Below are 17026 nucleotides of genomic sequence, written 5' to 3'. Positions count from 1 at the left end.
AAAATATGATAACTTAATCCAATTCCCTGTTTTTAAGTATATAATCATTTTTTAAAAGCACAAGTAACTAATTTCACATAGCAATATGCTAAACCCTACAGAAAGAGAGCAACATAAGTATGAATCCAGAGTCCATACACAGTGAATTTTTTCTTTTTTTAAAGCTGTTTATATGAAAATTTTCCAACTTAGAAAACTTTCAAGAGTGGTAACCAAGCCATCAAAGATATTTTACTCGAAATTACCTATCTTAAACACTTTGCCCCCATTTGCTCTATTTTTATAAATAAACATAATATTTTTGGAACCATCTGAGAGTAATCTGCAGATGTAGTAGGCTTTCACCCTAAATACTTAGAGGTTTATTTCCTAAGAATAATACAAAAACACAGTATAATTATCAACTTGGTATATTTGGTGTTTATACCATACTGTTATCTAGTCTACCACGTGCTTTCCAATTTTCTCAAATGACCCAATAATGTCCTTTAAAGCACTTCTGCCCTCTCCAGTATAGGATCCAATCTAGGTCTGTAAATTATTACATTCAGTTGTCATGTTTTCTTTAATCTGGAATACTTTCTCAGCCTTTTATAAGAGCCCTGTGATGTGTTATATAAATTGGGGGTGGAGAGGGATAAAAGGAGAATTCTATAGCTGCTTAGATCCAAAAAATAACTATTGCCCTACTTCCCCTCTCCTACAGCCATCCTTGTGCTACTCAAGAAAGAAGAACATACTAGTAGGAGAAAACATCTCTCCAAGCAGAAGGCACTTCTAGATGGAACTTAAGCGGTAAGAAGACTTAAGAACTTACAGTATAAGTAATATTATTTGCTTCTACCACCACAAATGTAAAAATCCAACAAAAGTCAAAAGAAAAATGGGTTTGAGTCATTTCTAAGTGATAGGAAACTACTGTTCACTGACCTTCCAAGGAAATTCTTTAGTTCCATCGATATGCCTTCCTTGATTCTATCCTGACACTGTACATCTATATGTGGCTCCTGGAAAACGCAGATACTTACACAGGGACTAATTCCAATCTTCCCTGCACAAGTAATTTATGGCAATTTACCAATTACAGCTCATTCCTGAGAAAATCACTAGGAGACACAGACACTCCCTATTACACGTTATAAGAACTAAAATGAGGGCTTCCCTGGTGGCGCAGTGGTTGCGCGTCCGCCTGCCGATGCAGGGGAACCGGGTTCGCGCCCCGGTCCGGGAGGATCCCACATGCCGTGGAGCGGCTGGGCCCGTGAGCCATGGCCGCTGAGCCTGCGCGTCCGGAGCCTGTGCTCCGCAACGGGAGAGGCCACAACAGTGAGGGGCCCGCGTACCGCAAAAAAAAAAAAAAAAAAAAAGAACTAAAATGAGGTTTCTTTTGTTTACTGTTAGAGAAATTCCTATTTTCTCCCTTTTATACCATGTGTAAATTCCCTGTAGATTTTCTTCCTTGAATTTGCAATAAATTTTGATCTGCAGATTAGAAAATCAAACAACGTCTTTATAAATAGTGCCAGCTCTAGTAGGGTGGCAAGAACTAAAGTGGTTTCGATGACTGTAATTCTAGTTTATGCTCAGCCATATACATGACTTTTTGACTTCATGCAACTGAGCCTCAGTGATGACCTCAGTTACTTCACCATATACAGGGAAAATAAAGAACTCACATGGTAGTTTGTGGATGAAATAAGAAATGCCTGTGAACACCTTTAAAAACAAACATTATTCAAAAGTAAGAAAGTAATATTATAAGAAGACAGCTAAGTAATTTTATTTCGTATCTTTCTTGACCTTTAATTGTCAAGAAGTTTTGGTGTTTGCTGATTTTATAAGATAATCTGCTCTTATTCTAGTAAAACTGCTGAAGTCAAGTAATCTTAAAATAACATGTACAAATTTATTATTATTGAGTGAAATATCATTTAAACAAGAATTTGGCATATGTAGTAGTCTAGCTCTTTCCTCTAAGAGCTCCTTACACATGAAAATCAATCCAATAAATTCTTAAAGTTAAAACTACTTCTTTTCTATCTCTGTCTACTGACAAAAGGCAGAGCTAAGTTAATGTTTCTGAATGGATCAAGGAAAAATAGCTAAATACTGGTGAGATATCAAGACTTTTCTACATTTCACTTCTTGACAGCATGGCAACTTAAGCAGTAAGTATTGCACTTAATTGCAGGAATACACAACTAAGAAACACAAAGGAAAATGCATTTCTGAAGTCTTTGGAGAAAAGATGCTAGATAAATATAAATCCAGTATGCCTAAAGCCACCATTCACTGTTCATATCAAACTCATGTATTTGCAAAGTTATCCTACAGGCTCTAAGACCAAATTTCTCTTCTTGACATGTACAGTTTTAGTAAGAAGAATATTTTGCAAAAGTAGTGAATAAAATGAGGGCCAATAGTATAAATATTTCTACTGATAAGTTTTTCCTATAAAAGTAAGCTGGTAAAACAATCGTTACCTCAAAGCATAGCTATTCCTGAGTATATTTCTGAAATCTAGAGTCTAGTGATATATAGGGAAATATTTATAATAAGTTGGGCTAGGAAAAATCACCCATGTTAGCAGCAGAAGATATGAATAGTAGATCTACTTTTGCTTTGTGCAACTCTGAAAAACTCACTAGTCTTATCTGGCTAGAGTTAAATCACCTGCAAAACAAAGACAGATTATACTAAACCCTACGTGTAAGACTGCTCAAAAAACTGAGTTGAACAAAGTAACACTGAACTTCTCTCAGAATGGCATAGGGATGAAGACAATAAAAGATTAACACAAGTGACAACACATTACCATCTACAATTTTGGGAACTTCTTTAGTAATGATCCATTCTCCAGGCTGTAGCAGAGACTGTCCATAATACATATCAGACTCTGCACTCATGCTTGAAAATGCAGAGCTACTGGAAGGTGTCAACTCTTCAAGTCTGAAGAAATCTAGGCCAGTTACTGTGCCGCCGAAGAATCTGCAGCCACCAAGACAACCACACTTGTTCCTACACCTCTTATTCTTCAGGGTATCATCTGGCCACAAAAACCACAACCTAAACAAAACCCAAAATGAAACAAACAAAAGAACAACAACATAACAAAAAAATCATTAAGAAATCAGAAACTTTTGAGCAGATAATCAATTAAATATAACTGTTAATATTTTTTAAAGAAGTTTGTTTTTACAATGGACTATCGTTTTAATTATTTTGCCTGTCTTAAAAAAAAAGTCTCACCATGGTGAGATGAAAATAGGTAGGAACAATAATGAGAAATAGAGCATATGTTAAAAAAAAAAACAAAAAACAAAGAGCTAAAAAAGAAGCATATATATAAAAATTAGACATTTAAATCCAGTTTAAAGACAGCAGTAAACATTCTCAAAAGAACTAAAAATTTAAACATTAATCTAAAAAATAGACAAAGGACTTCCCTGGTGGTGCAGTGGTTAAGAATCAGCCTGCCAATGCAGGGAACATGGGTTCGAGCCCTGGTCCGGGAAGATCCCACATGCTGCGGAGTAACTAAGCCCTTGCGCCACAACTACTGAGCCCGTATGCCGCAACTACTGAAGCCCGCACACCTAGAGCCCGTGATCCGCAACAAGCCACTGCAATGAGAAGCCCGCGCACCGCAACGAAGAGTAGCCCCCGCTCATCGCAACTAAAGAAAAGCCCACATGCAGCAACGAAGACCCAACGCAGCCAAAAATAAATAAAATTTTAAAAAATGAATAAAAATTTTAAAAATAGACAAAACCATTAGTATAGATTATGCTTAATAGATCATTATTTTTAGCATTTCAGAGCCTATTTCACATGGTAAATTTAGTACACCAAAATGTTATAAATATGGGGCAAGTAAAAAATTATTTCTCAATAAAATCAAAATAATGCACCATTCTATATTTTAGGAAAAAAAATTGTAATGATTTTGTAATAAGGATTCTGAAAAGTATTGAGAATTAAGAAAATAAGATGTCTGTAAAATTCTGTAAAATGTCTGTAAAATTCTTCAAGCTCTGTGAGTGACCCTCACAGAAAATTGTCAGCATTTATTAACTCCCCTTTCTTAAAAAATATTATAGGGCTTCCCTGGTGGCGCAGTGGTTGAGAGTCCGCCTGCCGATGCAGGGGACATGGGTTCGTGCCCCGGTCCAGGAAGATCCTGCATGCCGCGGACCGGCTGGGCCCATGAGCCATGGCCGCTGAGCCTGCACGTCCGGAGCCCGTGCTCCGCAACGGGAGAGGCCACAACAGTGAGAGGCCCGCATACCGCAAAAAAAAAAAAAAAAAAAATATATATATATATATAATATGTCTGGGAAATATATCTTTATTCCTTTTTTTTTCTACTTTAATAAAACCTCATATTAACAGTTCATTTTTCTAAGCATTTCCACATGCATTATCTCACTGGATCCTCAGGGCTGTCATACGAAGACAGAATAGGTATTGCATTTTCACTTTACATTCATTCATTTATATTTCCTGAACATATCTACTATGTGCCTTGTATTGTGCTAGGCAAAACTGACATAGCCTTCTCCGTGTGAAGTTTACAGTACAGAGTCAAAGACAGGCCACAAATAAGAATATCTAATCATAAATTATAGTAAATGCTCTGAGGAAAAGAACAGGGTGTTGTGACAAAGAAAATGCATGTAACCTTTCAAAAAATAATATTTGAGATGTGAAAAATAAGATGGAATAAATATATCAAGTTAGAAGTGAAGAAATTAATATATCAAATTACAAGAGGAACAGCCATCTAGAGAAGACAGAAGGAAAAATACGTATAACATATGTAAAGCACCTGATGCAAAATCTGGAATACAGAAGTTGCACAACAAACGTAAGCTCCCCTTCTCTGTCTTTATATAAACCAATGTGCTAGTTCTCAAACTTCAGCTTGCATTAGAATCACCGGCAGGACTTATTAAAATACGGAGAGCTAGGCTCCACTTCCAGAGTTACTGATTGAGGTCTGGGAAGGCCTGATTACTAACAAGTTCCAAGGAGGCGTTGGTGCTGGCGGTTTAGGAACTATACTTTTCTGAAATAATAATCCAATGAAACTAATGGTCTGGGAGTCCAGTAACTTTTCCAGTTTTATCAGAAATGAATACACCTACTCCCCAAAACTCCTGGGAGTCAAATATACACTAAGGCAGCCAAAGCAGAAGATCAATGAGCTACCATGTAGGGAGAAGCAATTCACCACGGGCCCTAAACATCCCTACCTGTTCTTGCTGGATACGCCAAGAATGCAAGGCTCTGACTAGGCCATTTCTCAGGACTGTGCTGACAGTAAGCAACCTTAAGGGATGAGGTAATGTCTCACCCTGGAAAAGAGCAGGCTTGCTTCCACTTATTATAAAAGTAGAATTTTTATTCTTAGGTAGAATTCCTAAGCTCAGTGTTCCTCTTCTTTAATGCATCCCACTATGTGCAAACATCCAGCATGGGTCTTTTCTGACACCCCCATGGGACTCAGGGATAGGGGTACCAGGTTTAGCAAATAAAAATACAAATAAAAATAAGTTTGTCCTATGCAATATGTGGGGTGTACTTATACTAAAGAGTTATTTGTTGTTTATCTGAAACAATTTTAACTGTGCATCCTGTATTTTATCTGGCAACGCTACTTGGAGGGCACAGGGAACCAATGCAAACACATTTGACTCTGGCTAGTGCTTTTGCTGTGAGTAATAAAGTCTTCTGTCTCTCACCAGGTTTCTTATATCTTCTGCCAGCACTCAGGAAACTGTGGCAGGATAATTTGCCATATTGTCAGTAGGATAAAATCTCAAACTCTTCACAATTCTTAACAAACCAGAGCACTGAAACTCACCTAAATGAGGCCTTAAATCACATGGAGCCACCTCCTTAGCTTCACTAATACCTTGTACTACCACCTGACCTATCAGAACAGGCACTGGGTTCATACTCACTGGCTTCCTGAGCAATAGTTAACAAAGAAACCAAAGTTTCTTTAAACAATATTCTCCACACATGAGTTTTTGTACTTAGATTTACAAGATATCAGCATCTTAAATAAACCTAAAAGATTAATGTAATCTCAATAAAAACCTCAAAGGGATTTCTTTTAACTAGAAAAACAGTTCTTTGGGAAAAGTTAATAGATGAAAATATTTAAACATTTTGTGAAATGAGTATATGTTAGGTATTAATTTTTCCTCTATATTTGAATAGATATTTGCAGAAAAATCTATTTACATCCTTGGCTGTATTAATGCACACACACAATTAAAAATCCAGATGGTTTATAGAGTTTTTCCTCTATATCTGAATAGATATTTGCAGAAAAATCGATTTACATCCTTGGCTGTATTAATGCACACACACCATTAAAAATCCAGATGGTTTAGAGTTTTTCCTCTATATCTGAATAGATATTTGCAGAAAAATCTATTTACATCCTTGACGGTATTAATACACACACACCATAAAAAATCCAGATGGTATTAATGCACATACACCATAAAAAAATCAAGATGGTTAGGAATAGAAAAAAATAAGAAAGTACAGGGGTCATGTGATTACTAGCAAAAAGAGTGTTCTCAAATTAGTACAAGAAATTACAAAAGGAAAAGGTTAACATATTTGAATACATAAGAATTAAAATCTGTTTAACATAAGGATAAAAAATAAAAAACAAACTGCAAAATATTAGCACCAGGGATCAGAAAAGGGTGATATTCTATAAAGAGCTCTTAAAAATTGGTAAGAAATATACCAAGATCCCAATAAATAAATGTATGTAGAATATAGCAGGCAATTCACAAATGAGGAAATAAAAATAACCAATAAATATTTGAAAAAAGTATTAAACTCAAAATAAAGAAATGCAAAATAAAGCAAAGAGATACCACCTCTCGGTTATTATAAAACACTCAAAGAGTAGCAAAGGCGCAGTAAGACAGAGACTCTCCTAAAAAGCCACTGGGAATATAAAATGAAATAATCTTTCTAGGAAGTAGTTTGGGAATGCATATAAAAAGCTCAGTTTTTAACACAGTCATACAGCCTTCTAAGGAAGCTATTTAAAGGAAATACCCAGAAATCCTGGGAAAAGCTTTGATGTATAATGAGAAATTTAGAAACAATCTACGTATTTAATGTAAGGGCAATGGCTAAGTAAAGCACAATATACCTTTTTGATGGGTACATTATCATTTGTTTAAAAGGAACTTTACCAATCCACAGCTTACAGATGCCAGCCTCCTGACCCAGCAAAAACAAGCTGCCCAAGGGCTGCAGCCAATGAAGAACCCACAGCCTCCCCAGTCTCCTCCCTTCTCTCCTCTGTTCTCCAGACTTGCCTATGGTTTGCCACAGTTTGCTTGTCTTGAATTGCAATTCTTTGCTATTCCCCAAAAAACTCATTTTGCCGGTAAAAACAAACCAAAAATGGGATCTTTTGGTTTTTTTAAGGGCAACATTACATACATGCAGAATTTTTTTTTTTTTTTTTTTTTTTTTGCGGTATGCAGGCCTCTCACCGTCGTGGCCTCTCCCGTTGCGGAGCACAGGCTCCGGACGCGCAGGCTCAGCGGCCATGGCTCACGGGCCCAGCTGCTCTGCGGCATGTGGGATCTTCCCGGACCGGGGCACGAACCCGCGTCCCCTGCATCGGCAGGCGGACGCGCAACCACTGCGCCACCAGGGAAGCCCCATGCAGAATTTTTAAATGTAAATACAGGATGATTTCAAGTATAAGAAAAATACACTAAAAATACTGAAAAGAAATGTAAGAAATTCAGTGTAGTAGGGCTATAATTATTTTTCTTTATTTCTTAATAGTTTTCTCTATTTTTAAAATAAGCTTTATAAACTTTAGAAGGGAAGAGATGGGGATGGAAAAAGTCATACTATCATTTTAAACAGATGTAATTCAGTAAGAAGCTTTGGCAACTTTTTAAAAAGCAGAGATAATCATTTCTTAAGGTTTAGGTACTCTGAGTCTTCCCTGCAGTTGTGAAGGCCTACAAAAGAAGTTTTGTAGAATAAATGGTTATTAGTAATGGTGTTTTCTAGGAATGACATATTGGAAGTGGAGGGCTGTGGTGAGAGAGAAGGGGGTGTAGTGCTTTACAAAATGTTATTTGGGGGCCAGTAATTTATATTTGTTTCACTGTTGACATACACAGAACGGGCTTAGAAACATATCAAAAACTAATGTTTTTTTCCAGGAACCACACCATCATCAGATGATGTATACAATGTGATTACTTAAATATAAAATCTTTATTTATTCATTGAGGTATACCCAGCATGATCACATTTGGTCTTTATTTTAGACATTCTTATTCCATTCTTAACAGTAGAATTTCCCCTATAATTATCTAGTAATTTTCGTCTGAACTTGAGACTATTACCATTCCTAAATTTCACTTACCTCTTAGTTCTGGTATCATGAGTTTCTAAGAAATGTCTTTGCGCCTCATGTTTATAATGATGATCAGCAGCTAATGCAATATCAACAGTAATAAGTCCTAAGTTGGCTGACCCAGCTTCAAGCCAGTAGGCCCTCCGTAGTACTGCAGGCTGAAGTCCAACTCTGGAATTATTCAACTGTTCAATGTACTGTCTCACTTGAAAATCCTGAATTGCAGCACTTATTCCTTCCCCAACCGACTGATTGTGGAGATTACAGTTTGCAACCCGAATTGCACCCATCTAAAGTTGAATGAAGAAAATGAAACAAAACTGTAGTTTCTGTATTTTTAAGCAACTTACAGTAAACTATAGAATAAGTAATTATTTCAAATTGCATGAAATATAGAAGAAGAAAAGAAAGGGAAAGGAAAAAAGAGAAAGGGGAAATAGAAAAGATAAATGCAACAGAAGAAAAATAAACATTCAATTTAAAAAAGAGGATAAAAGGAAAAGAACATAATTCCAAAGGAAAATGAGAGATGGAGGAAAGAAAAGTTACAAGAGTAGTAAGTAATGAAATCACAGAATCTTAACAACAATCTTGATTTTAAACAGTAACCAGTAAGCAGCAATGGCAAACAAATGTTTCCAGGAGCCAGACAGGAAATATAAATGAATAAAACCTAAAGGAATAAATCTTTTAAAAACATTACCAATTTATGTTCCTGCCATAAAAGCACACTACCAGTTTATATGCCTGCCATCAAGCAAGGTTATAATAATTCAGTTAGAGTAAAAAAGTAGTGAAAGTGTGCCTTTAAAAATATAAGACTGGTAGAGAACACAGATGGTATAAAATAGAAAGCTGTCTCCTAGAATTCTGTACTACTCTGCGAGACGGCAAACTATAAATATGTGTTTTATTTAAAGAAATGGAGGTTTGGTTTGGCAAAAAGGAAAAAGAATTACACTGGCCAAGAAACAGACAAATGTGTACCTTTATATTTGTAGCACAGCCATGCTCCACAATATAAATATCAGCTCCATCTACTGCTAAACGAGTCATAGTATACTTCAAATCATCTGAAGTTGGACAAGGCCCAGGAATACAACTCAACTAAAATGAAATGGATTGAACATTTAATTCTTCACCATCAATTCATTATTTTGATAAATAAATCTGCTTATTTAAATAAGCACGAGTCTTGTTACATGTGTATTTTAAAATATCAATTAAATTTCACTTTTTTATAATGATAAATTATATATTTATAATTAGATATATTTATAATGATAAATAAAATAATCAGCAATTAAAGTCTTGCCAATTAGAAAACTAATCATAAGCAACCATGTGTCACTTTCCTTCAAAAGTGACATGTGGCAATATTATACTGACAGAATACATATAAAACTTGTTACTGAAACTCAAAAAGAACAGCCAAAGGAAACTGATAAACAATGTCACAGGTTTATAAGGACTGTATAGGAGTTTAAAGTTGTACGATTTTCTTAAGAGTATTTCATATTCCATTCACATGCACATTTTTACACACATCCACAAATATATGAACTGTAAATGTTATGATGATATCTAGGAAAATCCACACAAATTTATTTTTGTTTTACTCCTAAAACATAGATTTGGTCATGATTAGGTTGGAAGATAACATACATATCCCCAACTTCAATAAACTTCTTTGGGAAATGGCAGCCCTGAATAAATTACCAGCCTAACAGCATGTACTCTGCTCATCAGTGGCAGAGCCAGGACTAGAAGGCAGGTGTCTTGCACGGTAGTCGGTGCTTTATGCTAATATATTTCCTCCACATGAAACAGACCTTAAAAAAAATCTGATCTAAAATGACAGAAAGAATATCAGTGGATGCATGGAATAGTGTCTGACTGCAAAGGGTCACAAAGGAATTTCCTAAGGTGATAGAAATGTTCTAGATCTTCATTGGTGATAAGGGTTACACCAGTATATATAACTTTTCTCAAAACTCAAACTTAAAAAGGGTGAATTTATTGTATGTAAATTATGCCTCAATGAAGTTGATTTTTTAAAAATTATAATACAACTTAAAAGCTTTGAGTATTAGTAGGAAAAAAAAAAAGAGGGAGGAGATACCTACCAGTAAGTACAAATTATTGGTAAGAAACTAATGACTAAGGAACCAATTCCCTGGAGCCTGGCATTGTGTTTATAACAAGAAAATAAATAATTTTATCACCAATTACAGCTGTTTCCTTTATTGATGGTAAATTAGCACAGGTTACAGATTTTCTTGGACATAAAATTAAAAGCAGAATGAATTACTTCCAATTCACAGTAATATAATAGCAAACATACAGTTTGTATAACAAAAGAAAAAAGAAAGGAAAGACACATAGAAAAGAAACTAGAAAGAAAAACTAAACTGTTAGCAATGGCTATGTCTATGTTGTAGAATTAGGGTAAGTTATTTTTCTTTTTTGAAACTGCAATGTTTTCCAGGTTTTCTCAAAGGAGCATACTTAAAAAATGTTCCCCACCCTAAATGCATAAGGAACAGTGTTTACTACAAAATAACACTTTGCATCTCTCTGCCCCTGTACATGATTTCAGGAATTATTATCTACTTTTTACAACCCTCTTGAAGGTACTGTAATGACCCTTAGTCACGGTAGTGCAATGCGGTAGAAAGAGTGTAAGATCTGGAGTCAGGAAACTTGGCAAATGCCCAACATTGTTAATCATGTTAAAGGAGAACATGTATGTTCCAGAAGGGTCTGCAAACAGTGCCATGTAAGGAATTTAACGTTCTTCCTCCAATTTCTAAATCTTCTACATAAACACACGGCCATATCCCAAAGAGTTAGTATAATAATGCAGTAAGAGATAAGACATAATTTTATAATATCTCCACTTATTTGTGAATGTATGTTTTAATAATTACCTCATATTTTACATATTTACAACTACATAACAAGTGGCTACAAATGTGCAAAATAATTTTAGTAATTGAAAAAACTGAACTTTGGTGTTTACTTGATGCTATGTGCAGTTGATTTAAAGCTGATATCTCTTTCATTTTGAAAAAAGCCATAAATGTTTATAATACTGCTAACATATCTGTTAACATACCTTGGATTCACAGAACCGACGATCAATTCCATGCTGACATACTATTACTGATTTTGGTCTTTCCAGTTCATACTCCCGACATACGACATGAAAAACAAATGTCTGTCCCCACTCCAAGAGACAAGCCAGCTGCAAATAAGCCATGACAGGTTGACAACACTGTTAGCATTCTAAACAACTGCTCAGAGTTTAAAAGCTTACCAAGAATATTAATACAGCTTGAAAGAATCCAAACAGTGCCTTATACCTGCTACATAATCTACTTGTTAGCCAATATCATTTTTCTACCTTGACATCATTTCTACGCTTGTGTTACTTTTCATTTGTGAATGACAAAATGCATTGCCAAAATGAAAACTCATTTCAACTGAAAAATTCAACTTCAGCAACCTCTAAAGCAAGTATTTTTTTTCAAGGTTATATCTTTCTTCTTATATGATTAATCGGAATCCTCTGCACAGAAAAGCACCTAAAATTCTCTACCTAATAATAAACCAAGCTTTGAAGTGAAATTTATATCTATTAAGCTCCAATTTTAGAAAATCAGGTATTCTGAAGATTGAAGAACTTTTATGAATAGAAGTTTAAGTAAGTATATATCAATTTTTCATCAGATCTTGAGTTTAAAAAAACCCTTAATTTTATAATTGGTTAGTTTACAATAAACACTGAGACAGGGGTATACATGGTATTATCCCCCCCCAAAAAAAGTACATATCTTGAACTCTCAGAAAACATAAATTTCACTTTTAAAACGTACAAAGAATGGAATAAACACTAAAAGCACCTATGGATTCATGAACCTTGCAGGAAACAGTGATGCCATGATTCTAGTGCAGAAGAAAGAGAAATATTTCATCTTCTAATAAGGGCAACGTATATGAGAGTCTAGCAATCTTTAGATTAAAGGAATTGTGTCCAGTCTTGAAGGGTCAGCACAGCTTCACTACATGCTTGCTGGGAAAAAAATGTTTTGTTATATGCTTCAGTTTTTACTTGTATATTTAGAGACAGAAAACGGCAGATAAGAAGAAGATAGTTATGAGGCTACTGAGCAATGAATATTTGTTTTCACCCATTATTATATATTTCTTTCCATTCATTTTTATATAAAATATCCCTTTTCAATTCCATTCATTTTCCTACTATTTCTAGAATCTTAATTTTTGCTGCCCTCCAACAATTTCCTTCAGATACACAAGGTATCTAGTCTTCATTCACCTGCTTGTTGCCACTACCTACCTCTAAATTACACGTATTTCACACTCATTCTGTAACTATTAAAAACTGAGTACGTACCTTTCTACCACATTCCAGTCTTTTGAAATGCCAATTATGAAACGCATATTATAAATACAGGCATACCTCAGAGATACTGTGGGTTTGGTTCCAGACCACCGCAATAAATTTGCAATATAGTGACTATCACAATAAAGCAAGTCACAAATACCTGGTTTCCCAGTGCATGTAGAAGTTATATTTACAAGTAACTAGTAGTCTATCAAATGTACAATAATATGTCTAAAAAAACAACATACATACCTTAATTAAAAGATACTTTATTGCTAAAAAATGCTAACCTGAGCCTTCAATGATTTATAATCTTTTTGCAATAGTAACTAACATCAAAGATCACTAATCACAGATTACCATAACAAATGTAATAATAATGAAAAAGTTTGAAATATTGCAATAATTACCAAAATGTGACACAGACACATAAATTGAGCAAATGCTGTCAGAAAAATGGTGCTGATAGATCTGCTTGTGTGAAGCACAGTAAAATGAGGTATGCCTGTATATGGCTCAATAGGTGAAATATTACAGTAATACAGACATTCGACTAAATTTCAATGGTCCATTTCTAGAACTAAATACAGTCAGCCCTCTGTTTCCTTAGGTTTCACATCTGCAGTTGGTTGAATCCACGGTTGGTTGAACCTGTGGATGCAGAACCTGTGGATAGGGAGGACTGACTATAACCCTTTAGGCATCTGAGACTCCTAAAGACTAAGTGGGACAGTGAGGGGGAAGGAGAATTTATCCAAAAGGATCAAAACTAGCACTCTAGACCAGATTTTCTTACCAATAAATTCATTTTTATTTTTCTAAACCAGTATCCATATCACTAAGTGGAGGTTCAAATGATTTTATCTTGTTTTGGGACATCACAAGTAAAGACTCACGCTACCTTAATAGTATAAATGCTTTTTTCAAATCCTACTTAAGAAATATACAAGAAGGTAAAGTTCTTAGAAAATTATTCTGTGTACTGGGAAAACAAGATTGTTCCAACAGTGGAGAGCCAAGTAATGTAATTTTAATAATATATAATTTGATTTCCAGAAATTTCTCATCCTGAGTTTTTTCTCAAAGAAAGTCTTGAATTCTTGAAAGTATTACACAGAACTATAAAACATCACACCCGTCAATTTTAGGTGGCCCAGAAAAGTGACACTTGTCTCTGACTCATACTACTAAGAAAATTCTGAATGGCAAGTGGAAATAAAATGAACATTCAAATGGGCATATAACCTATTCTTGGGGAGGTGGGTGAGTAAAGGAAAAAAAAAAGTCAGGAGATAGCACTCTGAGAACATACCTGTGGTGCTGTGACCTTAGCTGTAAGGCTTCCAGCCTGCACATCAATTAGCCATGCATATTCTAAGGAATCACTTCCCAAAGTAAGACCTTCTGCTGAGAACATAGCATGTGCTCTCAGCTGGAGACCTGACAAATTGATGTGACCTTCCCTGAGCACTTCATCCACAGGAGGTCGCTGCTGAAAACAATAATAAGACTGTAAGAAGCATAAGAAAAATCAGCATAATAATTGCTAGTTGCTTTTTCCCCCAGTGACAAAAGGTAAAAACATGCTATTTGGAAAATATGACTTTGGGATCCACAAGCTCCTAACACAACCTTGTACTCATAAAAGTAGTCTGTGTTAAGCTTCTTTAGTGACATTATCCATAAGAGCCCAACTGCAAAGCGAGACAGCAAAGTCCTAAAAAAAAATGCAGATCTCTGATTGGTAACTGCCTCAATGAATAAAAAGAAACAAGTATTCGGACTGAGAGGGAATGTAAGAGGCCAATCTTTTGTGACAAGGCAGGAATCATGAGATCGAAGTATTAAAAAGAAGAAAATAACATGGAAGAACAAAGACCATTAAGACCATAAAACAAGGAACTAGCAAAGAAAGCCATCTTCCATAAAGATTTTGAGAATTATGTAAATATTAAAAGGATAGATTCATCTTACAAGAATAATTATATATTCACAACTAAAGAGCAGCAACATTTCAAAGAGAAAATTTCTAAGACTTACTCAGAAAGCTAAAGCATATGTCCTAAAATAGGGTATTCCGTGCAACACTGGTTTCACAGATGGTTATTAGAAACACAGAATCAAGTAAGTTTGGTAATGCCCTACCCATCAGTCACCAATTTCTATAGAATCTACCTCCCAATCTCTCACAAATGTACTGAGTTTCTTCCACCTTCACTGCTATCATCCTGATCCAAATAATACAACCTCTTGCCAGGATCTCCCAAGCCTTAACTTTTACATATCTCTGGTCCACACTCTACAAAACCACCACAGAGATCTTTTAAAATCAAGTTTTATCATGTTCTTATCTTAAGACTTACATGCTACCAAAGTACCTCATTCCTCTCCTTGCAGCACTTTTTACACTTGAAATTATTTATCTTAATTTTACCATGACAGTCCTTTTAGTGTGTGTGTGTGCAGGCCATCTTACAGGGTTAATGTTCCTAGTTTCAACACAAATTTTGGGAACTGCATTCATAAAAAAGTGTTTTTAAGAATAGAGCTAAATCGAATTCATAAAGAATTCTTAAAAGGTCATTTCAAATTGTGACTATAACAGTAGCTCTAGAAACTCTTCTGACACATTTTAAAATTTTATTTTCGTCTAAGCTGTGTGACAGTATATAAAATCACTTAACTTCTCCAGGCCTCAGTTCCCTTCTGGTTTATCTGAGGCAGCTGGAGAAGATGGTCAATAAAGATCACTTCTGGCACTGAGATTCAATAATTCTCAGTATAAAGTTTTTGATAGCTTTTTCTGAGCTCAAAAATACATGTGGATCTTGGCTTGGAAGAATCAATATTGTTAAAATGTCCACACTATCCAAAGCAATCTACAGACTCAATGCAATCCCTATCAAAATTCCAATGGCACCTTTCAAAGAAATAGAACAAATAATCCTAGAATTCGTATAGAACCACAAAAAAACCCCAAATACCCAAAGTAATCTTGAGAACGACATAAAAAGCTGGAGGTATCATGCTCCCTATCTCAAACTCTATCACATAGCTGTAACAATCAAAACAGTATGGTATTAGCATAAAAACAGACACATAAGTCAATGGAACAGAATAGAGAGCCCAGAAATAAACACACATATATATGGTCAATTAATTTACAGCAAAGGATCCAAGAATATACAATGAGGAAAGGAGAGTCTCTTCAATAAATAGTGCTGGGAAAACTGGGTACCACATACTAAAAGAATGAAACTCGATCACTATCTTATACCATATAAAAAAATCAACTCAAAATTAATTAGAGACTTGAATGTAAGACCCGAAACCATAAAACTCCTAGAAGAAAATATCAAAAGTAGACTTCCTGACATGTGCTTGGTGATTATGTTTTGAATCTAACACCAAAGGCAAAGCAACAAAAGCAAAAATAAACAAGTGGGACTACATCAAACTAAAAATCTTCTTTGTAGCAAAGGAAACTATCAACAAAATGAAAAGGCGACCTGCAGAAGAAAAGAAAATATTTGCAAATCATAAATCTGATACAGGTCTAATACCCAAAATATATAAAGAATTCCCACAACTCAACAGCAAAAAACCAAACAATCCAATTTAAAAAATGGGAAGACGATCTGAATAGCTGTTTCTCCAAAGAGGACATGCAGATGGTCAACAGACACATGAAAAGATGTTCAACATCACTAAGCATCAGGGAAGTGCAAATCAAAACCACAGTGAGATATCACTTCACACCTGTCAGAATGGCTCTCATCAAAAAGAACACAAATAACAAATGTTGGCAAGGATATGGAGAAAAGGGAACCCTGTGCACTGTTGGTGGGAATGTAAATTGGTGCATCCACTATGGAGAATAATGGTGGTTTCTCAAAAAATTAAAAATAGAACTGCCATATTATTCAGCAATTCCACTTCTGGGTAGTTATCCGAAGGAAATGAAAACACCGATTCAAAGAGATACACGCATCCCCATGTTCACTGCAGTATTATTTACAAAAGCCAAGATACGGAAAAAACCTAAGTCTCTATCAATGGATGAATGGATAAAGAAATTATGGTGAATATATATATATATATATATATATATATACATACATATATGTGTATATATATATACACACACACACACACATACAGTGGAATATCAGTCATAAAGAAATTATGGTGAA

The 17026-nt window shown here is 35.1% G+C and overlaps 1 protein-coding gene across 1 annotated transcript in view; it reads right to left on the bottom strand.

Annotated features, from left to right (window-relative positions):
* Positions 1 to 17026, bottom strand: part of BLTP1 (bridge-like lipid transfer protein family member 1) — a 203020-nt gene that overhangs the window by 108096 nt on the left and 77898 nt on the right. The window contains exons 23-27 of the mRNA XM_028492249.2: positions 14146 to 14325; positions 11544 to 11672; positions 9413 to 9532; positions 8435 to 8715; positions 2816 to 3066 (exon numbers count right to left, since the gene is read on the bottom strand). Coding sequence (XP_028348050.1) covers positions 2816 to 3066; positions 8435 to 8715; positions 9413 to 9532; positions 11544 to 11672; positions 14146 to 14325 — 961 coding nt within the window. The remainder of the gene's footprint in view (positions 1 to 2815; positions 3067 to 8434; positions 8716 to 9412; positions 9533 to 11543; positions 11673 to 14145; positions 14326 to 17026) is intronic.

This window comes from Physeter macrocephalus, chromosome 7 (genome assembly GCF_002837175.3).
Source record: "Physeter macrocephalus isolate SW-GA chromosome 7, ASM283717v5, whole genome shotgun sequence".
NCBI classification, from domain to species: Eukaryota; Metazoa; Chordata; class Mammalia; order Artiodactyla; family Physeteridae; genus Physeter; species Physeter macrocephalus.
This window is presented reverse-complemented; position numbering and strand designations above follow the sequence as displayed.